We start from the raw sequence: 26,579 nt of genomic DNA on the forward strand, positions 1-26,579 counted from the left end.
TACATGATGCAACTCCTTGTTCAAGCTATCTAAACAATGAATGTCTGAACAAAATGTCCACTTAACTCTATCAAGTCATTTTGTAAACAGTTGGGTGTTCACTTTTGGTACTAATATTTGAAAATTGTCAGGATAATTTTTTTACAGAATCAAGGATTTCTTAAATTTCACTGTACAGTCGACTCTCGTTATCTCGAAGTCAGCCGGACCGGAGAAATATTTCGAGATACACATAGTTCGACTCAAACGAAAACCGGAAGTTTGACTGAACAAGGGACACAACTCTTGCCTAGCATGGTAAAGCTAAAATAAATCAGGGTGAATATGGGAAGGGGGTCGATATTCTGGTATCAGATCGATGTATTTGTATGTCATGGTCTTTCGTTATTATAATAACATTGTTTTACTTATTCAATTGTTTCAGTTACAATTGTTTCCTATGGCTTTTATCCGAGAGAGTAAGTTCCAATCGATAGTTTCGTTATTCAGGTCGTTTAAAGTTGACAAAATTGTTTATTCTCGGATACAAAAGACTTTAAAAAATTTAAATTCCTCTTCATTTTGTTTTATCTCACTCTTTCTTTTAATAAAAGAAAATACAACAAGATTAAAGACGCCGATTGAGTAATTTTTAGGTTATCATCAACGGAAGTCATAATCCTTACTTTATACACATCCAAGCTCATTAGTGTAAATCACAATTAATTGTTTTGATAACATTTTAAATACTTTTTCATGAACATAAACAATGTATCACTCATTATTTATAAAAATTCTATATAAGATAATCTTAGGTAAACACTCGTGGAAACAGCATGTCATAAATCAATACAGTGGTCAGTGACTGGAAATTTAATTACACGTGTATTGTCAGATTAACTCTTCAATCCATTTAAATGCCGGAGGTCATGTTTTGACATATGTATATTAGTTCGAGATAAATAATGAATTTTGAATGGTTTTGTTAACCTTGGGATCGTAAATTTAGTTCGACTCAACCGAAATTTCGACACATCCAATTTCGACTCATCAGGAGTCGAATTACATACATTTATATGGAACAAAGTTCGGGACCACGTGAAAACTTCGACTCATCCGAAATTTCGAGTCAACCGAGTTCGAGAAAACGAGAGTTAACTGTATATTAATAATTATGTTTTGAAGTAGTTTTCTTCATTTGTACATAATACCCATAAAAGTAGATATTATTCTACACACAATCAATGATGAAAACAAACTTGCTCCAATGTTAGCATTATGATTTGCATTTATAAAAACAATTATTGATAGTTTAAGTTTATTTGCACCAATTGATAGAGTCTTAAAAATTTACAAATGAACAAAGAACAAATGTCATATATATAACTTAAAGATTAGCATTCAACAGAGAACTTTTCAGTGAAAATACTTGCGATGTCCCTTATAAATTCATTACTGTCATTTTTTTAATACAATATTTGTTCCTATGAAAGACGAACATTTTTTCCAAAAGGAACTTTCTGAATAACTGATGGGACATTTAAATAATAGAGTGTTTGTTCAAGACAAATTGTCTTTTTTCTAGGTAATTTATTATTAATCAAGTTTCCATCTTTTCTTCCTCCTCTTCAGCCTCATAAATTCTTGGTCCATATAATAATACATAGGCTGAATGCCAATCACCTGGAAAATAAGAAAAGAATTGTTTAATCAAAAGTACTGGGAACATCAATTCATCCAAGAAAAAACTTATGATTGTTTTTGAAGTTTGTGCATATACATGTTGCAAAGCAAAGAAACTAAGAATTTGTTCAAAACTTTCAAATATGCTGAAAAACTATAAATATTCTTATAAATCTGACAAATTCTTTTTGTGTATTGTCTAAAATATCAAAAACTCATCAAAAATATATTTTTGGTCAATTACTCTTATAAGGAGAATGTTGATGGTGTCAGTCTTATTGGTATTGTTGTCATCTTTAAGCAGCTATTAAATAATTTTTGCTGTATATAGTTTTGTCTATCTTTTATAGATTAGATAATATGTAAAACTAAATAAATTGGTCAAATAATTAAAAAGAAGTAAATTGGTGGTTTCAATCATATTGGTATATATGTTGTGTACGAGTTGTTATGTTGTACAAATTATAATTTGTACAGATATTTGTACAGATTTTATGTACAAGTTATCAGTGTTTTATGAACTGCTAATAACTCAAATGGATAATGCAAGCACACAGTCTTTTGTTTCGCATATATATCTGTCATATTTCCACAACTACATGATACAGTCTAATACTGAGCTTTTGATGCAACAAACATTATTAAAACACAAAAAGACTTATTATGGATATGATTTTGGTATGTGGAAAAAAATAAAATTAGAATTTAAACCATTCAGGTGCCCTTATTTCCAGTTTGAAGCTACAACAAATCGGCATAATTTTATCAAAAATGTATATTTACTTGATTTTTTATCTGAATAAATACACATTTTTGGGGGTCTCACATGTCACTATGGTTCAATTGTAACTACATAAAGTTAATTAAGTGGTAAATTCAAAAGATTAATAAGATTGATTGGATCAGCAAACATTATTCACTATATATATACAAGTAAGTTTGAGATCTAACTTGTACAAATAAGGGGGAATTTAAATAAATAAACCTTATGCTAGGATTTTGAGGGCTTTAGTCACTTTTGCACGTCATGAAAATCAACCTTTTTTTTGTGAAACAGCAATTAAGGGACCTAGGATGTATGTTACTAGCTTCATCTTTGACGTTGTCCAATTTTAAAGGACTTGTAGGCATGACTGGCAGTCAGTTTGTATGATTTGACAGTATTGGCCCTTATTATGAAAGATTCTGACATGAGATGTGGAATCTTAGTTCACAATTTCTCTTCAGTTTGTTCCAGAGGACATTTTATTTTAAACAAGAAATCACAGTAGAAATTTACTTCTAATGATTTTATCACTGTATAATCATGATTATATATCGTCTAAATCGATATCTGTAAATCATTTCTATCAAGTTGGAACTGTATAAAATCTTTTTGGAACGAGTATAATGACTGAAAGGAGGTTGTAAACAAATCAAGAATATATAGATAAAGGTTACAACTTTCGATTTTAAAATGAAACGAAAACGGGAAGTGACACGTGGATAGTAAATTCAAAACGAGTCCGGATTCATCAGGAAATTATCATTTTTCGGTTTTAAATCCTTTAGTAAGAGATATATATTTGTCTCTCTAGTTTATTTGCTTCTAAATGATTTCGTATTTTACGGGTTTTTTTCAGGGTCTATAAATAGTTATAAGACTACTTTCACGCATGCGTAGCACAAAGTACAGGAAGCACCTGTTTAACTCGTGAAGACAATTTGAATGTTCTGAATAAAGTTCTATATAATATTTTTTAAATGGAAATTGTTGAAAGCTTATGATGGCGATTTATATCAATTATGACGAAAATGCGTTCAAATGACAAATCTACAACAAAGGATCTTCAAATTGTGATCGTTTGAGAAATAATGAAATTCAAATGCGAACTGTCCAGGGGTAACAAATTATTTCGATGAAATTACGAAACTATACTCCTGGTTTATGAAATGCCAACTGACTGATTTTCTTGGGGAAATAATTATAATGGTCAATTATGAGATTTATTAATAATTAATGGATTAGTGACCCATGGGACGGCGAAAAGCAGATAAGTTATAATCACAACTTGTAACACCTGTTGAAAATATTAATTACATGGGTTCATAAACTTGTAAAAAACATAGACAGGTAGATTTATAGTATTTTAATGAGAAAATATTTTTACACTGTCTTAATTTAAGTGACGAAATTGATTTGAAAAACTTTCGTCAATACGAAAACCCCATCGTAAATATCGAAGTGACGAGCGCTAGCAAAATCACTGCTTATGTACACAAGTAAGATTGGTTCCGACTTGAAATTGATAAGTTTTATCAAACTTCATTGAAATTGCCATTTTTAATGCAAAATACAAAAATGTTAACATTTTAAATGAAAATTTAAGATAAAACCCAACATAAAATAAAATACATCCATTGAATAAATAAAATAAATATGGTAAAACATCAACGCAATTATTTTTTTGTGAATAATATAAAGTACTGTTCCAGTTGAAGGTTGTTGCAGTTCAAACATTGTGATACAGTTGACACATGAAAAGACATTATACAATTATGGCCCGTTGAAAAGGTGAATATCCAAAATTGTCAACTCGAGAAGGTTATTTCAATAAGGGCGCAGCCCGAAGTGAAATAACTTTCAAGGGTTGACAATTTTTAATATTCATCGATTCTAAGGGGCCACAATTGATTAAGAAATAATTCATGGGGGCTTGAATATATCGATATTTTACCACAGGTTGGCCCTTTATGGCAAATATTTTACCCTGAGCGATAGCGAGGGGTAAAATATCGGCATAAAGGGACAACCCGTGGTAAAATCTAGATATATTCAAGCCACCATGAATTATTTCGATTCTAATAGGACAAATACGGCAATTGTTTTGGATCGAAGCGCTCTAGGTGGAAGCCATTATTTGCCGTTCTCATAAATTAAAGCACTTTTAGATTGGCGTAACAGAACGGAGCAAACAAAAAAAGTGACATGCTCAAACTATTCACAAAACTTATTTAGATAGATTTGGATGAATTTTAATGATAATTAACTTATATGTCTTCTATGTATAAAAAAATGGGCTTATACCACATTTTAGTATCGTTTGTTGACATTTCCTTATTGTGATGATTTTCGGTATCAGAAGCGTGTATTTTCCCGTAAAATGCTTAAATTATAACGTCATCATTCTATGACGTCGGGTACTTCATTCATGAAAAAACATATGACGTGGGAGTACGATCGGAACAGCCAATGCAATATATTCATATTTTACCACGGGTGTGTACTCAAAGCGTTTGAAGGACGTCATGTTAGAATTTATTATACCGAACTAACAGTGGAAAGGCCTTTCGAACAATTTCTATATGTTTTACATAACAAAGTCAAGGACAAGTTGACGTCATTTGAAAATACATTTGCGTTCTAGAATGTACAACAAAATAGAATCTTTTTGTAAAATATTAATGGCCCTGAAAAGGACTGTTACTCAAAAAGAACTATCATCAGCTGCTGGCACTCTATTCATGTCTAATGCCTTATTTCCTCGTCTCTTCTTTTTCTTCGTCTCTTCAAGTGTAACGTGAACCCTGCCATTTTGTTTATTTACGTCTGTGATGTCATAATCCTGGGAGATAACTCAAATACAAATCAACAATCTCAAAAGGTTATTCGCCGGTGAATAATAGGGTTATTCGGGTTATTCACCGCTGGTGGAATTTTTTAGGGTTATTCGTCAATTCCTTGCAATTGAATGAAAAACAACTGAATTATTCCATGTCACGTGATAACGTTTCATCCAATAGAATTGTTTAAAATATATGTAAGGTATAATAATACAGAATACTGCCATACATACCTCCTCCTGAGAGCCTTAGTACATCCTCTGCAGTCACAGGACTAACATTATCATCATCGTACATATACCAATCATCTGTAAATAATCACATTACTTAGATAATTAATAAAGATACCATTATTTTTATTTGTAGAAAACAATCAAATGAGTGATGATTTATGACCCAAAAAAATGTTGCATCAAAGACAAAAAGCTGGCAATAACAAAATCACTGCATTGTGTAGCAATTTCCTGGTTTAACATTAATACAAATATAAGAGTTCCATGCTTCTTTTTTTGTAGTTTTATGGGGTTGTTAAAAGCATTGAGTGTTTTATTTACAAATCATAATTCATTATAGGATTAAACACATTTTTTCTAGAGGTTATAGATGTGTAAACCGGGGCGATTAACTCACAAACTGAATAAAAGTCCGATGGACTTTTATGTCAAGTTTGTGAGTTAGAGATCCGGTTTACACATCAATAACCTCTAGAAAAAATGTGTTTAATCCTTATAATTTTTCAGCCAAACATACGCGATTATTAATTTACATTATTACTTTGATGGCTACTACATGTACCATCAGAAGCACAATGGCATGTCGTAACTAAGGAGTACACCGCCATCTTGACTTTCTAAAAACTGAAATGTCCGATAAATGCAACAGAATCTAAAATGAACTAGCACCTACCTCAAAAACTTCATTTTAATTAGATACTATCCGAATTTGAAGTGTACAAGTAACGAAATAATCTTCAGTCTGAAAGTTTTCAATCGTATGACGTCATGTTTTGCCATGACGTAAATTTGCCAAATCATTCGTGAAATTTCCTGGAATTTTATTTAAATTTTATTTTTATACATTTTGGGGGCTTTAGAGATTCATTTCATTTCTTTTTTTGTTGTTGTTATACAGTAGACTCCGGCCAATCGGATACCCAAAATGTCAGCTAAAAATATCCGATTGTCCGATATATTCAATTAGCCGATGAACGTATATTCCTCCAAGTTTGTTTTTTTAAATTGACAGACACAACCCTAAGATACCAATAGCTATTATAGCTGCTTTATTAATGGAAATTTGTAACTAATCTCAATGTTTTTTTCAGGTACAAGTTCGGATAAATCGGTTGATTGAGTAATAGATCGATCAGTTGATTACAATGTATTTTGTTTAACTGTCAGTCTGTTGATTTTTTAATTATGTGTTGATTATCTGAATAAAATATGTACCTCTTAAATAATGAGACTTGTTGTTTTTGCGTGATTTGTTTCATTTGTGTGTTAAAACAGGTAAAAGCTAAAAATAACTATGAATTCTCGGAAGTAGGCTACAGGTAAATCTATTAATAGCTTAAGAAGGTGATCGAACTCGGATCTAATTTTCTACAGTTTTTTATTTTTGAAACACATTTCCATTTCAAGTAATACAACTACTTTTATGATTATAAAATTGGACATCAAGATGAGGAAAATTAATTTACTTTTCTATCTTATCTGCCGTGGTTCAAAATAAAAGGCTGAATATTATGTAAATTAGGAAAATGGCGTACATGTGTACAAGTTACATAATTCTATTTCACCTGGGATATGCTATTGACACACGATTCCTTATTTTTACACGGGACTTTTATATATATTTTAATAAATTGTTGAGAAAGAGGTACTTTTCATTCATATTTAATAATTATTGATGAACATCACGCATAGTTTATTATTTCTGTCGTGTCCCTGTTTGTGAAGTAAATGATAACGATCATATTTTGATAAACACATAACAAACACATCTTAGGCAAAATATAATATCAGATTCATAAAATAAACAAGACAACAAGAAGAAACATGTTTTATTTGACTATAAAAGATCGTTTTATTAATAAAATGAAACATTTCTGTACTGAAATTTTCTTAAACTTCATAATGGCGCAACTTCCGGCTTCATTTCCTGTCAAGAAAAATATGAAATTATTTCAAAATATTCGATTGTACATGGTTTCACACATTTTTCATGAATATTCCTATCCAATTAGGCGATATATTCTAATAACCGATATTCGATTATCCGATGTATTTTGACTGAAATGTATAGGGAATGGTTCGGTGTTTTGAAATAATATTACAATAGCCGATATATTCGTTTAGCCGATATCCGATTAGGTGGAGTCTACTGTATATGCATTAGAATATAAACAACTGTTATGCAATTGTTTTATAATCTCAACTTGCTGAAAATCCCAGTATCCCTGCAAGAATGAGAATCGCGCATGAATAGATTGAAAAGCAGTTTCAGAAACATGGTTTATCGAAGTGTGAACCAAGAGAAAAATTCTAATTGACCAATCCAATTCAAGTATTTATAAATATGCAAATAATATAAGAATTATATACTTTTGTGTCCAAGTTACCAAAGAGGATAGTGCTTAATGTTGGGTTTGAGTATATACATGTGTGAGAAGTACATCAGGCAGGTCAATTGTTAAAAGACAAAATTTTATCACCAGGTGAAAGGTAAGTGACAATATAACAGATAAATATACAAAAAGTCTGTACAAATAAAAATGTGTACAAAATTATTACTTGAACACAACATACATAAACACAGAAGAAAGTTGAAAAGGCTCTGGATATAAAACTGTTGACTTAAATTCCCCATAATTATGGCAGTTGGATTCCCACTCCCTATAATCTGATAAAAACTTAGTTTCTGGTGCAAGCTTCCTTTTAAGACAAAAGTCGCAAATATCCAACATTACACTTTAGTTCGATAACCCATTTCTGAAATATACATCTTTTTTTTAAATCTTAACAAAATAAGTTGGAATATTTGTTTTCTTCATAGTTTTAGTTCCTAGTGCATTATTTAAGAATTGAATTGATTAAGACTGTACTAACCTCCCTTTCGTCTAACCCAAGCAACATAATGCCCACTAGAACTGGATCTGCCTTTATGTGTTAATACAGCTTGTAGCTCATAATACCCACTGTTGTTTGAACCCACATCTGAAAGCATAAACCACAATGCATATCAAAACATAATAGACATAGTCAGTCAAAATGTTACCTTGTACTAAAAAGCCTATACTGACAGGTCAGGATAAGAAAATATACTGTAAATTTTTAACAATATATTAAACTTAATTCAAGATTAAATTTAGTTAAAAAAAAATTGAGGTAATATAAAACATAATTCAAGTAGCTTTAAATCTACAAAATAAAAATGACTGCATTTTTAAAAGATGTGGGAAAAAAGTCCTGGTTACCTGTTTTAATAGAAAAATACATAGAATATAATTAATTCTTCAATTTTTTAAGAACTTAATATTATCTTGGTGTTCTAATGATAATTTTTTCAACTCAAGTATGAGTTTGATTAATGGCTAGGTTAAACCAAAGAAAGAAAAATATTGATTTACATTTATATTCTGCTTCAGTTTTAGAAGAGAGAGCAAAGACATGTCAACTTGAGGTTAAATAGTAGAATTGTATTTGTAGGGTGATACAGACTGTCACAGTATGAACTTGTACCAAAAAAAAATTAACACACTACATTGATCTAGTACAAAGAAGTGTATACTATCATCCATATAACAACTTTATCATCCTCAATAAGTATGATATATTTTACATAAACAAAACACACTGACTTAATTATTATTTTCCAATAAAAAATGTTCACAACAAATTGATCTTCTTACCATCAGGAAAAGAATAAGGTTCTTGTTTTAACTTTATTTCTTTCTTCTCATCTGTTTTACCAGATACTTTGGCCTGTAATATAAATTAAATATAAATAACCAATATTCAGAAGTTATTATTTCATATTATAGTTTTGTGTTATAAGCGAAAAAGTCAAAAAGTACAAAAATTCCAGTTATTTACTGAATGTGTTACTGGTTATACTTCATTAAACAAGGTTGACAACTAACAAATCAGTCAAAGGCTAATTACCGAAAGTGTAAAATGACAAAGGAAGTAGTCGAGTAAACAAAAGCTTGGCAATAGATGAAAAAAAAATTGAACTGAAAAAATTGGAAAAAAAGTATTCAGAACTTTTTAACTGGATGCAATCCCCTTTTTTGTCTATACGTCCCCTTGTGTATCTATCCATCACTTGTTTGGTCCCCTGACCATATTTTGAGCTGCAGACTGAAAAAAGGTATCAGTGATCAATAAACATCTCAATCAGATGAGAAGAAAACAAGTAAATTATAATTAGAACATAAAAGAAATATTTTACCTTTTGTAATTCTTCTGCCTTTTTATCTTCTTGTTCTTTAAACCTATCCCTCATTGGTGCAAGTTCTTCTTGTAATTTTTCTGAACACAGATCATATACATCTAAACTTATTGGAAATTTAACATCCTAAAACAGAGAAAATAACCACAATTACAAGTTCATGTAAATCTTTTCCAGTTGTAAAAGTAACAACTTTAATTTACATCAATGTCCTCAACTCTACTATTTAGAAACATAATATTCTCAACAATCACACTTCATATGCATGAACTCCATTATAAAAATAAAATGTTTTGTGTGGACAGTCATAAAGCCTTCCTAGCATACCAATACATGCAAACCTGTTTGTAGTATATAATTTGATAAACACAATCTGTGATCTGTCATGAGAATATTCATTTACTGTGATTGTGTATAATTTGAGAGTATGTATTTATACTGATGATGCTCATTACAACTGTGTTTAGATGAAATGTAATGCATATAGGATAACTAATGTTCTGCTTGTAAGATAAAGCTGACTTGACGATAGCTTCATTACAATTATCATGTTTATGGATGTTTTGTTCCAAGAAAGTTCATTTTTCTCATAATGTGTTAATATGATGTTTTTAGGTTACATATTACAAACTGGTACAAATCTTAAGGGCCAATACTATACCTTTAAAATTTTAGCATTAATAGCTTCTTTTTCTTTGTAATAAAACCTAACAAACTGAATAGCTAAATAGGCTGGAATTCTCTTTAATTTACTCTAAAAAAAAAAAAAGAAGAATAAAATGTCAGTATTTATATGTCAATCTATCGACTATATTAGTGCTGTAACTTGAAACTATTTCTGACTTTTGTAAACTTCACGTTTTCATTAACAATGATTTTAACTAATCAAAAAAGCTAAAGAAATTCTAAACACTTGCTTCATATATATTTATACATGCAGGAATCCATGTTTGTAATAAAAAAATCAATTATGCTTACGAGTGAATAAAAAGGTTTTTAAATTATACCCTTTCAACAAATTAAAAATTATTTCCAATATTTATTTAATTCAGTATATTTCAATATGCATGTACGTTTGAAATCACCAAAGTATACTTCTAGGATAGGAGTGAGGTTCAAAATAGCTTTTTTCACATATAAAAATTACAATTAAGATCAATACAAACTTATTAACATAATTAAAACTCAAAAAAGTATTATCATGCAGATAAGAAACACTTACCGATTTTTTATATACTGCATCTCTTCCTAGAGTAGGTGAATTTTTAGTAATATGTTCTTCTAACCTCTGAAAAGAAAACAATTGTATTATCATATGTCGTACATCTAACTGCATTATATACAAGTTCATGTATGTGATAAAGTTATAAATGGTATACTATCCTTGGGATGAATACAACACTATATTTAGAAATATACAAGCTAATGTCTTCAATAGTTTCTATAAATATATGGCAAAAAGGAAAAAAAATACATTTTCTCAAACATGGTAAACTCTTTTGTAAGTACTGACTAAAACATGAAGTATAAACCACATTTCAACTAAATTTGTCCTGCTCAAAATCCTACATTTGCAACCATGCTAAATGAATGGGTGCTTTGTATTTCTCTTTTATACACTCAGATTAAAATACTTGTATTACATTGAATTTTAACACTTTTACCTATATCTACTCCAAAAGATACAGGAAAATAAGCAATCTAAAATTGTATACCTAACCAAAACTCCTTTAATAGTCAGTGCAAACTTTGAAGCTATCCAATGTCACTAACCCATACTTAAAACGTAAACAATTGAAAGAAAATATTAGTGCCATAGATTTGTGAAGACTAATTGTATTAATACTTACAGATCTAAGACCAGTGTGCATGTATTTAACCTCTGAAAAGAAATTATGGCAAATATATATAACAATTCAATATTGCACACTTAAATTATTTTGTGTATCATAACTGGTTTGAAATTATTTTATTTCTGAAATTTTATTTTTAATTTTTTTCTCTCTAAAATTTCTAATAAAATTGAGAATGGAAATTGGAAATGTGTCAAAGAGATACTAAGTTTTGAACCAATCTATCTATTTTAAACAAATTCTCATATCTCTTACCAAATATATCATTTTTAATACATTTTTTTCTAATTTAAACATTATTTCAAATACTAATTGTACAGATGTAATATCTTACCTTTTTCTATAAAACAACTTAATTGATAAAACTTTTCTGTCGCATGTGTTGCCACTTCTTCTTCGGCCTCTTCACATTTCATTCTGAGTAGGGTTAAGGATAACAAAAATTATCTGGGAGGAATTTTTCAACCTTATTGTATTTAAACAAGCCCTTTAAAGTCATAAGAAACGAGTGACCGGTGAAAAATTATGTTCTTCCAAATCTTGAACCATGCATACAAACATCATAAACTTAGTCTTCTGTGCACGAATTTATCATTTTTTTCGTGTAAATTTCGTATAATCTCCTAATTTTTTTTCAATCAGTCAGTGTTGTTGTTAAAGTATGGCAGGTAATTAAAGTTCGTGTTTTGAAGCCGAAGAAGTTTAACGATGGTCACCTGTTTGTCAACAATCGACAAAAAATAAACAAAAAGCATGGAAAGAGAGCACGTGTTTAACATGTAAATTCAGATAATAGTTTATTTTAAGGACTTTCATGCGTATTGTGATCACCGGATTTTTACGAGATGGGTCACACTGAGGTCACTTTGCATACGGAAAATATGTCGGGGGAATTGGTTGCTGGAAGCAAGCAATTAAAATAAAGTAAACTTCTTCTAAATATGAATAAATTAAATAATTTTCTTCAGAAAAAGGTATATGTACATAAGTTTTATAATGAAAACTATCCATTGAGTTATAAAAAACATATGCATTATTTTATTTGATTTGAGGTTTCTTATGACTTTAAACTGTAGGTAGTTTATTGTGAAATGTTAGTGTAGCTCCCTATACGCTAAAACACAGTTGCGTGCACATCGATTAGGCATGCAAAAAAAAAGACGCAATAAAAATTTATAAATTGAATGTTAAAGGAAACACATATGTTTTCACTTTTTTAATTGATGAAATATCATTAAATAACGGCATTTGTTAAAAAAAAAAAGTTTTATTGGGAATTATGAAAAATTCAGACAGTAACTTGTATCTTTTACAAGATTTGAATTAGTAATACTCAGTCTAAGACATATACATGTTTATAGTTTTGAAGAACATTTTATAGTGTACGGTTCATCAGTTTGGAATGAGATGTACCAAACTGCATTATAATTATTAGAACCCTTTGATATCTTTGACAATATGCCGAGGCGATGTGGTCGACAGACTACTGGAGCCAATTGCCCTGCAAAGACGCCAAAACAGTATTGGAAAGTCTAATTATTTTTAGCGTTCATAGACCATATGATAAGGGAACTGGAGAGTGGAGTTGCGTCTAGTATTATAAGAAAATTGCTTATCTGTGCTGAATCTTCTTCATCGTGTTGTAGGAAATATACTAAACGAAAAAATATCAACATTGTCAGAGACATACGAAACTGACCTGGTATGTAGTTTTGACGAATTCAATTGGGAGGTCACACGTACGCTGGTTTATAACATTTCTTGAGTGATACTATGGAGATCAGTGTACTACGTATGTTGAAAACAAATTTACGATCAACAATGAACAACAAGAGTTACTAGCATTACTGCATATTCATCGGAATTTCAGTGTGAATATTGACAAAATAATAGAGAAGTTTGTTTCTGCCTAGACCCTAAGAGTCTATTTTGAGTTAATTCTGTATCACAAATATGTTTTGTTTATGTATTACTCTTTCAGAAGATTTATTAATAGTTTTCATAAACTTTTTTTAAGTCCTATCTACACATAGCTCCTCTTTTAACTGTCTTATGACGGAAAACCGAAAAAAAACATTTTCTGCATAAAAGGGTCCCAAATTTTTTTCTCCTCGCTCTGCAGTAGTTGCTTGCACATTTTTTTATTCTAGCTACGCCCCTGAAGGATCTAATTTCATTGTTCAGGAAAAGGTGAGCCATGAATAGAAGAAGATATACAAGAAAATCAAAATTCGTATTACCTTCAAAGGAGCAGCCATTGCTATCCTAGTTTACTACACATACAAATTTTGTAAATCTATGAAAACCAGTTCCCATAAAACTTCGTGAACCAATATTATCTTCCCTACATAACATTGCAAAAATGTCACTTCTGATAATTGAATCTTTTAATAAAGGTTTTTTTTCACTTTCCTTTCCTAAAAAGATTTTAAAATCTCACTTCTCTTGTCTTCATTGTATAAAAATTATCAAAAGATACGAGACATCAAATTCTCCTGATAAATACTGATCTACTAGGCCTTGACTGCTAGATGCACTAATTGCCTGAAATGATATATAGAAATTTTACATATTCTACACATCTTCTGACTGGCACAATTTCAGTAATAATAAATAAATGGATATTTTTCTAGTTGGCAGGAAGACATTGTTATAATAATAATAAATTATATCTAATCTTACATATATTTTGCACTGAAACTACTACTGTAATAAAGAGTCTGTTCTTTAACCAGTGAAGGAAACTATTGAACAAATGTGTGAACGATAAGTTAAAACTAGTCTGACCCCTGCTTTGGAGTTTAGAGCTTGGATATAAGTGGAGACAGGTGTTTCAAGCACATTCATCAATCTCCTGTCTTTCCTGATGGATGCAAAAGGTTATAATAATTCACTAATAAACAAAGGAAATTAAAAAAAAATAGAGAAAAAATGTTGTCAATTTGTATGCTACGAATTACCATTGGTTCTTTTTTTACACCAGGCACTTTTTGTTGTAGACATCGAACTAATTCTGTCCAACATTCATTTGCATCCTGAAATGTACAATAACAGTATATTTAAAACTAATTATAAAGAAACAAATGACCATTAATTTAAAAAAATATAATACACTTCTTTTTATATTCTGTTAAAAAAAAAATCAATATACTGACATCAGTTTGGGTCGATGCCTCTGCTGGTGGACTATTAGTCCCCGAGGGTATCACCAGCCCAGTAGCCAGTACTTCGGTACTGGCATGAAAATACGGATTTTTTGTGTTAAAATTTGCTGTTACAATATATTAGAAATTATTTTAAATTAAGGAATGTGTAATCATTTACGTTTTTTGATTGAGTTAAGTCTGCCAATTGATATTTTATTGTGTGTTTTTCTATGTTGTGATGTTATGCTATTGTTTCAGAAAAAGGGAGAAGGTTTGGATCCATTAAAACGTTTAATCCCGCTGCAAAAGTTTGCACCTGTCCTAAGTCAGGAATCTGATGTACAGTAGTTGTCGTTTGTTTATGTAATATATACGTGTTTCTGGGTTTTTTTTATATAAATTAGACCGTTGGTTTTCCCGTTTGAATGGTTTTACACTAGTAATTTTGGGGCCCTTTATAGCTTGTTGTTCGGTGTGAGCCAAGGCTCTGTGTTGAAGGCCGTACTTTGACCTGTAATGGTTTACTTTTAAAAAAATGTTATTTGGATGGAGAGTTGTCTCATTTGCACTCACACCCCATCTTCCTATATCTATATACATTAACTCCATTCAAATTAACTTCTCATCTTTGATTTTATTTATTATGAAGGTAACTATCAATTATTAAAGATTAGACTAGTTTAATACCTGTTGAGCATAGCCTCCATGTTCACTCTTTTCAGCAAATTGTGGGTAGGCCATATGTAATACTTGTAACATGATAATAGGTGGAATGGCGGTTCCAGACTTATCCATACTTAAAAACAACTCTTTCATAGCTGAAAAAGTTAAACAATTAATAACTACTATATATCTTATAGTCACCTTATTATTTACTTCAATAAATCTTAAAATTTATTGAATAAGGACAAATAAAAATAATACTCAGTATATTAAGCTGTGCGGTTATCGAATCAATTCAATAAAGAAACATGTGTTGTAACTGCTTAAATAAAAAATCATTAAATAGACTGAAGAACTTACATGCAGTAATAAGATCAGCTGAACCTCCAGCATCCGCTCCTACTCCTGAACCACTGCTGAATCTATGGATGAAAATTTTATTTATGGTTTAAGGTAGAAAGGTCTAAAGACGCATCTCCAGATTATTCTTTTTCATTCCCATTTTCAATAGGCAAATCTTTTTGTAATGTATAATGTATAAATTTTGTTATTCTTAATTATTGGAAAAAATTAAGTTCAAATGTTGAACTGATGATGTCATTTTTAATGTTAAAACCATGTGATAAACACTGAAACTTATCAATGGATGTGTCAACCTCAAAAGGCAATGACCGCCTGCAACCATTGAACCTTTGAATCAATTTTTTGTTTCCAAAATAATTGAATAGCATGTTTACCATTGTAACAAAAAGTATCAAATATTATCTAAACATTCTTTAAAAAAACGTTAAATCAATTTAATGAATATTGCTTTATTGTCCCGTTTTGTCAAGGCACCAATGTTTTAAATGTGTAGATAAATAAAGACGAGTAATGGCCATAAACTATAAATAGGCGTCTTCAATGTTTCATATGCTTTACTTGGAGTCAATAATAGACATAACAGACATCGGCAAGTCAGCAATTTCTCCATTTATAAAGGGGCATATAACTCAAGACAGGTAAAAGTGATGCCGCAAAAATTAAAACTTGATCTGTGCTTTGTGGTAAAAAAGCATTGTGTATAAGTTTCATAACATTAGGTTGAGGCAAACTAAAGTAAGAGAACAGAAACCAATTTTGGGGTGACGGTCAGACATACAGATGGACAAGGGTAAAACTCTATGCCATATTAATTATATAATACACATCTTACCTTTTTAATCCATCTTTGAGTTCTGGTATACTTTTAAGACACTGTATTGTGGCATTCATATAACATGTGTTCCCTAGATTGGTTAAACCAGCCGGTAACTTCATCTGGAACATTAAGGAATTTTATTGTCAGTCTTCATACACAATATTAGGCGACTTGTAAGTATATTTGATGTTGCTAAAAAGCAAACTGCCATAAGTTACATTGTCATAATTAAACTTGTACCCATTCAGATAAACAAAGTAAGTTATAACAATACCACCAATAATCCAAACATAATTGTCTTCACAAGCTTACATTCATGAAAATATGTACTGTAGTACGCCGCTAGATTAAAACTGACGAGGAAAGGTAACACATGCCCACCTAAAGCTCTTTTTATGAGAGCCCAGGTGGTCGTGTGGTATAGCGGGAGGGCTGCAGTGCAGGAGATTTGGTGTCACGATATCACAGTAGCATGGGTTCGAATCCCGGCGAGGGAAGAACCAAAAATTTGCGAAAGCAAATTTACAGATCTAACATTGTTGGGTTGATGTTTAGACGAGTTGTATATATATATATATATGCATTGAGTAAGTGTGAAGGACAAAAATATGTTTTTACAAAGTATACATATAAAAACAAAATCATAAAGTGTAATTTATTTGGAACTTTCTAAAAAGAGCTTCTAATCGAATTATTTAGCAGTATAGAAATTATTGTAGAATTAAAAACCCTAGGATATTTTGCACTTGTTATTAGATATTTTGCACTTTTTATTGGATATTTTTCAGCTTTTCCATTTCTTGCATACAGTGTGAATAAGATTTAGGAGTTTAGAATATGTTGATAAATATTCTTAGGCATTTGCATTAAAGAAAAACAAACAGGTCAAAATTCACCAATGATCTTACTTAAATTATAATCAAAGCGCGAAAGCGCTGTAAAGGCAGTTAATTACAGGTTGTGTGTATTTCTAGTCCAGTTATATCATTATCTTCCATAGAACAGAGGTGGTTTGTAGAATTTAAGATTTAGAGTTCTTTTGTACCTTAGTTCACCTATACATGTATCTATAGTCTACTGTTTACAGTATATTTTCTGTGCCTCGCCATGAAATGCATTTTTAGCCATGGCCTTGTCAGTTTGCTTTAAATTTATGAGTTTGACTGTCCCTTTAGTGTCTTTCGTCCCTCTTCTTTAGACATATAAGAACTTTTCCTTTTCAATATAAATAGACTATTTTTAATTATTGATTGTATACGCATATTCTATGACTCCCATAAAAAAATAGTTCACAAAGATTGACTAGTCTCTGTACTGTGTGTATAGCAAGAACATCAAGTAACATAATGGTAAATGTACAACTTTTTTGATGACCATACCTGCCAATTGTCAGTATTTGCAGAGTATTTCCCCCATCGAGCTCGAGGCTCCCAAATGGAAATTTTGTAAGAGCAATTTTGTCGACTATTTAAAGAAAACAATTAATTCAACAATGGCTATAAGCTTGTTAATGCAAGAAGAAGCCAAAAACCACATTAGAATATATTTGAAGGGAATCCATGACAATCGCCCCATTAGCAAATAGCCCCACTTTTTCACTAACTCGCCCCACTTTAAAAAAAAACCTGCCCCAACCTGGTTTACCAAATCGCCCCACTTGTGAACTGTGTTAAATCCCGTTAATATTACTCCTGCCAACTCGCCCCACCTAATAGAAAACGATAATATCTAGATAAATATATTATTAACCAGGAAGAATTTAGTAATGCCAACTCGCCCCACTTATGTAAAAAGATGTTATCCCATTGTATATAAGTTAAATTCTGTTAATATAACTCTTGCCTACTGGTCCCACCTAACATGCCTAATGGAAATCGGTGAAATCTAGATAAATATATTATTAACCAGGATGAATTTAGTAATGCCAACTCGCCCCACGTATGGAAAAAGATGTTATCCCATTGAATATAAGTTTAATTCCTTATATTGCATTATGATACAATTAACAGGTTTCTTTTCAATTGTTATGCAAATAACTAAGCTTCAAAACTTACATTTATTCTTCAGTATATATCAATAATAGTAATTAAATTAATTTTCGGTTTGTTTGTATTCTGTGTAGATTAGTTTTCATTAAAGTGGTGCGAGTTTTTATTTTTAATTTTATATATATATATATATATATTAATCTAAAAAATACCGTTTTTTTATAAGTAGGGCGAGTTGGCAGGAGTAATATATATATATATATATAAAACAGGGTTCTCGCTAAGGCGAGTCCATGAGTCCTGGACTCAACAAAATCTGTCTGGACTCACCATTTTCAAAACTGGCGAGTCCACAATTACATCAATATTGAAATATTTTGTATAAACTGAACACAGTTACCATGACTCACCGTGGCCAAAAATGACGAGTCCCTGGACTCGCCTTCAAAAATCCTTAGTGAGAACCCTGATTTAAAATGATTTAACCAATTTCACATGTGGGGCGAGTTGGCAGGAGTAATATTAAACATGATTTAACCAATTTCACATGTGGGGTGATTTGATAAATCAGTTTGTGGTGTTTTTTAAAAAGTGGGCCGATTAGCCAGTGGGGCGACTTTTCCTGCTTCCATTTGAAGGCCCCCTTGAAGGTTTTGTATGACTATATGAACCATCTTTCACGTAAAACCCCCATGTGCATTTTGAAAAGTTGGCAGATATGTTTCTTACTCCAGGCAAAATCTACCGGTATGAATGAAAAAGAAGTTTTCAATTAAGGCTCTGTGGCCATAACAGCTGTCTCATTAGCATTTTAACCACTTCCCATATTTGCAATTAAAACAATAGAAGAAAATTATTCAACGCAAAAACAAAACTTACTTGTAAATATGAAATTCTCTTTACGGTATGAGTTTTTCTCCTTGTTTGAGATTGTACAGTAGTACCTGTAACTGCTTATACCTATATCTTATTCACTTTTGCTTGATAAACTCACTAAATATCATATACATTGTACCACATCTCCTTATTTTTATATGCATTCCAATAACATGAACAATTGTAATTCAATTCTATATACCAAAGCAAAATGAACTGCACCACTTTCATTCACTAGTATGCATCTTTTGGCAAAATACAAGACTTTGTTCTTAGATGACACAATTAATATAATATATATTTATTGATAAAAAAATAAAATTTGGTATACAAATCTTTAACGGTATAAAAAAAAGCACAGCTGTGTCATAAATTGTGAAATTTGTGCTGAAAACATAGACATTGATGGTATTTGAGTAATTCCATATGTGAAGCTCAACATTAGCTCGTCAGTTGGTGGTGGACAGTTATAGTTCCTTTCTGCAGGCTAGGATGAATGACTTTTCAGGAAAACCAATTTCACAAATCAAAACTTTCCTCTAGCATGTCTAGATTTCTCCTACAATATTCATCCAGTTTAGTTCTTTTGTTTTAATTGGACACCGTCCTGATTTTTAATTTTGCAAACCATTCAGTCTCTTGCTTGCAAATGGTGCATGAAAATAGGATGGGTATGGCAGTAGACAAGTCTCTTTAAAGTGGGTTTGTGCCCTGAAAAAAAGTTTTATAACTTAAGTTTAATTGAAACTTGTGCAACACATATACCTAAATAACTATATAACATAGAAGAGAGCATCATTCGTGTCAATGTTTTGTTCCTGTTTACATTGTCATTGATATTTTTTCAGAAAACAGAGGCATAGCTCATGAATTCCTGTCATTAGACATTACATCCTAAATTAACATAATTACTGCTAGAATGATTATCAGTATGATATACGTACACTACACTATCATTGTACAGCCCAAGTCTTCAGTATATATAATTGTTGCATTCATTCACTCCTGTGTTCAGTCGTTCAAAAATTTCTAAACATCAACAAATGAACTTTAATAACAACAAGAAAACACTAGAAAAGATACGTACATACAACCCGTGTTTAAGTGTATTTGAAAGAGAAATAAATCTGGTTAAACGATGTAAAAAGGAGAAATATATCTGGTTAAACGATGTATAAAGGAGGAAAAATTGTAGATATTGCATTACGATGCGTTCTACCTAATAGCACGTGGATATGTGTTTACATATTTAGACTTGACCCAGTATGACCCGTACCTTGTAGGTCGCCGCCGTCGTTTAAACACTTGACTACAGTCGTGTATAAGCTACAGTGGCGGATCCAGAGGGGGGGTTCCGGGGGTCCGCACCCCCCCTTTATTTTGGCCGATCAATGCATTTGAATCGGGACATATGTTTGCACCCCCCTGCACCCCCCCCCCCCCCTTTGCCCTGGGCTAGCACCCCCCCTTTCGAAAATACCTGCATCCGCCACTGAGCTAGACAATAAAAAGCTTAAGCCTGTACTATTTGTGTGAAGTAAATGTGTTTGTTCTGTACATTTAAATTGTTTTACCTGATAGCAAGAACGTATATCTATCCGTTTCCTTCTCAATTCACTTTGTCAAATTCTTCGAGCTTCTTCAAAACATACGTATTACTGCGCGCGCCCGGAAGTGAAAAAAATATGAGAAATCCTCGTAAAATAATGCTATTTTCAATTTTGTGGAATCCATTTTGTTATATTAATTATACAAAGATATAAAAAGTTTCGATTAATTATGAATTTGCATATTATTATACGGAACGTTTATGGACTATTTTTTAAGTCGGTCATTTTGGCGGTAAATCATGTACACATACACACGTAGATTGGCTGGTACCCGATTGTAATGTTACACATCAAATATATCAAATAGCTAATACCCGGAACGTAGTACCGGGAACCAGGATAATACGTAGATAACATACATAACTAATACCGAAATTGAAAACGCTTTACGGTTTCTCGTTCATAAACCGAATTCCGCTTTGAATTATAGAAGATGCAATATTAATCATGTTCAGTCGACTTTTCATTGTTATATCAACGTCTGAACTAATTAAAGAATCTTGAGATGTCAGATAACACTTGAAATTGACCCGACCTCTTTCCACACGGAATATACAACTACGTATTGATAGTTTGTAGTCAGGTTGACTGCTTATAATGCAAAATACACACTTATAACAAGTTCTATAAAACGAACAATACACACTGATCGTTTCTTTAGTCCCCAATGTAAATGAAAGAAACAAAAACCATATCATACCATAAAAAGAAGAGGAGAAATTCGAATATTTCCGGATCTATTTCTGGCCAAAAGACCCCCAGCATGGATTGCGTATGAAAAGATGAACCTCATGACTTAAAAGTCAGGCCTTAAAGCACTGCCTTTAAAAATCCTTAAAAAGATGTATCTAGAAACAGTTTTAACTAGAAAAACATTTTAGAATTAAACGATTAAAAATCAGATAAGGTGGAACATATTCATTGTTTGTAAAATTCCATTAATTTTCCTTACTGCTGAGGCTAGCTGTTGTTCACTCATATCTTCCATAAACATTACTTTCTCTTTTGGTGCTTCTGGAAGTGCATCTGCACTCCCCATCATTAAAACCATTGCACCCTGAAATGAAAAAAATAATTTCAAACATAAATAAAATTTAACATCAGTTAAAAGTAAAAAGACCTCAAAAACAATTTTTTATTTTGTATTTGTGTTTACCAATTTCTCATTGTGATTTAGTACTTTTTCTTATGCTTTTCAATATGCTAATGTGAGGTCCGATATTCTGATGTAAGACCTGCATGACATGGAATGTAGTGATATAACACTGGTTAAGTAAATGTAACACAGAGTGAGAGGTGTATGTCAGGAATATCCTCTCATATATGTATTGTACAAATCTATCAAATCCCTACAGTTTACATGTAATTTATCAAATTACAAGAATAGAGTACAAAATTATCAAAAAATGTGTTTTATATTTTCTTGAGAATGTATTGAAAATTTATAGTTCTTAGATACATTGATTTCCAAACTGATATTGTTTCCATTGTTTACACTTTGTTATTGTGAACAGATTTACTGACAATACTAGACATTTGTTTTACATTTGTGACTTCAGGGTCTTTTATAGCTGACTATGCAATATGGACTTTGTTCATTATTGGAGGCTGTATGGTGACCTATAATAATGATAGTTAATTTCTGTATCATCTAGTCTCTGGTTAAGAGTTGTCTCTTTGGCTATCATATCACATCTTCTTATTTATATTGTAAAAGAATGTGTCCGTCTGCACTGATATATAACTGCCATATGAAATGTGAAGAAAAGTACAGCTGTATTGATCATCCATTGAACTTACATCTTTAAGTTTGGCATTTCCCCAACTGTCATCCTAGAAAAAAAGGGAAGAATTTTTAAATATCACTAAGAATTTTTAAAAACACTGTCATGTTAACTACATGTATATTTATATGATAGACATAGATATCATCTGGTATGTAATCCATAGAATTATAAATGGCTGATTTTGTACTTTTGTTTTTTCTTAGACTAATTCTTTTAGTGTGCCTCTCTTTGAATCTTTTTAATTCCACTGACTAAAATAATGAGGAAGAGCTTGGTACTCATAGAACTAGTTTTACCCTATCGTGTTAATTTTTAGAGGTTGTCATTATTTCTGGTGTTTCATCATCATTATGGCAGTCTGGTAACATGGCAGATCTTACATGGGAATCACTATTTCATAGGGACTTCATTCATTAATAATTTGCCTTGAAGTAATTGAAATCTACTATCTACATGTAGACATGGTAGACATCCTAACACTTGCAAAATTACTTGTTTCCATTTAAACTGTGGAATGACTTCTAGATGTTAAATTGATTTATTTTGTTATTGTACTATTTTCTCATCTATGATCCTAAAACATCTTTTATGTGCATAATTTTGAACGAAAAATAGTTTTCAAATCAGTCATATTTACCTTAACAACCATTCCCTTTAACATAACCTTCTGTCTATCAGGCTGCACACCAGATAAAGCAAACAACTGTGCTTTAAATACCTCTGGAGGTTCATCTGTGTTACACTCAACATCACTGAACTTTTCTTTACCCCACTTTATATTTACTATAATAAAATAAATAATTTGCATTTTAAATCTATATCTTTGTGACAAGTTTGGTGACTGTTGTCACAGCCTTCATGGTTAGAGTCCACAAGCTCAATGCTCAAATTTTAGTTGGAATCTGTTTGCTTGTAGAGTAGAATTTTACAAGTCTGAAAGCAATCTTACAAGCCAATGTCATAGGACTTGTGGTTAAGCATGAAGACTGCATTGATGTCTTCCACATTAATATGACTGTGGTGTTTTTGCCGTGAAACATTTTTAGCCCACCCTGGCCTAAGTTTGGAATTGTTCATTTTATTATTGAAACATATATTTATTGCTATTTGTTATTTTTGTTAACACTGACATCATGCAAGTTCTTTAACTTGGTCTAAATTCATGAAATTGTGTGAATTATATATTGATTTTGAAGAATTGAAATTGATATTCCTGCATAATAAATTATTTTATTTAGAACTCTTTGTTTATACACCGAATCGCTAATTATTCCATTCTGGATAAGTTCTAAAATTACACAACTTTTTCATCCAATTGAAGCTATCTGAGACCCTGTTTAAACAATACGCCATGCATGATAATTTTTAATGAGACCTGTTTAAACTACCGTAAATACTTCAAACAAAATATTTTTTTACTTCAATTTTAATTTCTTAAAAGTGGATCATATTCTATCAAAGTTACTTGATGACGGTTTTCTTAAATTTTTTTCTCCCTCAGCTCACTGCTGATGATCTTTTTTTCAACGGCCTGACCCAAACAGGAAGTTGTATAAAGACTGTTTTTCCCGCATTGGACTTAAAGCAAAAAGCCATAAGGTGTATTTGCAGCCTTGTCTACTATGAATGTAGGACAGAAAGTCACAGGACAAAAAGTCACAGACAAAAAGTCACAGACAAAAAGTCACAGGACAAAAAGTCACAATTCATTTTTTCTGATTATTATCTTTGAATAAAAATGCTTCTTTTTACAAAAACATTTTGGTATTTTTCTTGAAGTATTGTATATTAACCAACTTTGTTAGCAAATTGTATCAAAAAAATATCAAAGATGATCAAATAATTGTAAAGAAAACAAAATGTCAAAGTAGATTGGCACTTAATGATGGCTTCATGATGCCAAGAAATATGTCCTTTGCATGGTTAAAATTAAATAAATCTTCATTTTTCAAGTAAAATGATAAATTTCATTAACTTTAATATGAATATATGTATTAAAAAGTAAAAATTTCAAGATATTTTTATTATATATTCAAACAATTGTCAAAAAAATATTTGTGACTTTTTGTCCTATCAAATTTGTGACTTTATGTCCTGTGACTTTTTGTCCTGTGACTTTCTGTCCGTTTACCTCTACTATACACCTTATCGCTATTAGCCTTATCGTACAGCTGACTCGGCCGCTTCAACTTTTGACCCATACAACAAACACTTTTCAGTCAGACATTTTGTTTTATGAAGTCAAAATTTTACGGGAACCTGTGTGATATCCAGTATTGGTGGACAAATAATGATAAGGTGCATTCCGCTCAGGTAGTTACATTTGAATATTGAGATTTTTACAACAGTACTACCGTCAACCATCAATTTGGGTGAACAGACTTAGAACACTTTAATATTTTCCTGACTAACAATTACTGAAGGTAGGACATTTTAGCCAGGGAGAATAATAGGCAGATCGGGTCAAGAACTTCTGTGACCAACCTAAAAAGTGCGCAGTCATATTTTTTTTTCATAGGTTTTTAGTTTTAAAATCTTTATTTACTTAAGTATTTCAACAACAGAAAAGACCTATATTTTGAAATTTATGTTTCTTAAACCTGCATAGTGTTGTTCTAGACAAGACAGTCATGGAAACGATAAAATAACTTAATAACAACCTTTGTAAGTCGGCATTTTTTAAAAGCATGAAAAACAGGAAGTAACCGTCTGCATCAGTGCGCAAGTGTGCAAGACTCATCGCAGACCCGTACTAAATGTAAAATAAAAGCAATAAATAATAAATTTCATTTATATCCCTTAATCTAATACATTTTTTTTTCAATAAGATGTAGTACAGTATTTTTTGCTATTCTGACGTTCATAAAAAAAAAAAGAAAAAACTCGTATGAAGTGTTCATTTTTAGCAAAACTGTAACAACCTATCGTACAAACTGTTAAAACTTCTAAAGCAAGGTTGTCGACTCGCCGAATCTTCCCGAAGTCCTCCTTATTGGTTAGATTTGACTGACTAACTGTATTAAACAATCTAAATTCAAAAGAAATCATGATCAACACAAAAAAATAATATGTTATTTTTGAAAGAATTTGGAAATTATGAAAAACTGACATTCATAAAGATTGATTAACTCAAGGATGTGTATAGTGACACTATGACCATACAACTCCTTGATTAACTCTATAAGAATTATAAACTGAACTGTAAATTGAATGGCTGAGTATCAACTCATTGGAAATCAACTAAGTTACCCGTATATATAGCTAGGTATAGATTTTTTTCAGTTAAGAAGTTTACAGAATTTCAGATGGATTATTTCTATAATTTCAACATTACCATGCCCCCAAATTTCAAATCTACACAAACGTATAGGTTTCTGTGACAAATTTATCGAAAAGATTTAGTGAAACTGAATGGAAAGATTATGTATGCGGCCTGATTTCAACACCTTAAGGGCATACGATACAGTTTTGATCCTGTATTTACAAGTTGATGAAAATTTGCATATAGGCTACTTTTTACCTGATTAAATCAAATATGTAATAAAAAATATACCTTCATGTGCTACTTTTTGAGTAAAATGAGGTCGAAATTTTGTATATTTGCTCAAAATTCAGATTTCTGGCCGTATTTTTTCGAAAGAAAGACATAACTTTTTTGTTTTAAAAGATAAATACAAATTGTAAAGCTCCCAAACATTACAATATTCGCTGATAGAATTCAACTGTTTCTGTAAATCATCAGAAGTTTCTGCCAAAAGT

At 31.1% G+C, this 26,579-nt stretch overlaps 1 protein-coding gene across 1 annotated transcript; it reads right to left on the bottom strand.

Annotated features, from left to right (window-relative positions):
* Positions 1-1,280: 1,280 nt before the first annotated feature.
* Positions 1,281-25,572, bottom strand: LOC134688181 (ubiquitin carboxyl-terminal hydrolase 14-like). Its single transcript, XM_063548655.1, has 18 exons — positions 25,481-25,572; positions 23,458-23,603; positions 22,834-22,866; positions 21,986-22,090; positions 16,575-16,678; positions 15,740-15,801; positions 15,404-15,534; positions 14,531-14,605; positions 14,050-14,114; positions 11,905-11,987; positions 11,568-11,599; positions 10,940-11,005; positions 10,379-10,471; positions 9,718-9,843; positions 9,176-9,248; positions 8,373-8,480; positions 5,499-5,573; positions 1,281-1,662 (listed from the first exon to the last, which is right to left on the bottom strand). Exons 1-18 carry the CDS (start codon positions 25,494-25,496, stop codon positions 1,580-1,582), a joined length of 1,476 nt encoding a protein of 491 aa, XP_063404725.1. The 5' UTR covers positions 25,497-25,572; the 3' UTR covers positions 1,281-1,579.
* Between the last annotated feature and the right edge of the window lie 1,007 nt (positions 25,573-26,579).

Source organism: Mytilus trossulus, chromosome 1 (assembly GCF_036588685.1).
Source record: "Mytilus trossulus isolate FHL-02 chromosome 1, PNRI_Mtr1.1.1.hap1, whole genome shotgun sequence".
Lineage (NCBI taxonomy): Eukaryota > Metazoa > Mollusca > Bivalvia > Mytilida > Mytilidae > Mytilus > Mytilus trossulus.

Bases quoted from the DNA above. Each gene is read 5' to 3' on its own strand.
- LOC134688181 (XM_063548655.1), bottom strand. The intron at 9,844-10,378 runs GTATAGTATTGG...TCTCTGTTTTAG, and splicing joins TTAATGCTAAAATTTTAAAG to GATGTTAAATTTCCAATAAG. The intron at 1,663-5,498 runs GTATGTATGGCA...CTTATTTTCCAG, and splicing joins ACTAAGGCTCTCAGGAGGAG to GTGATTGGCATTCAGCCTAT.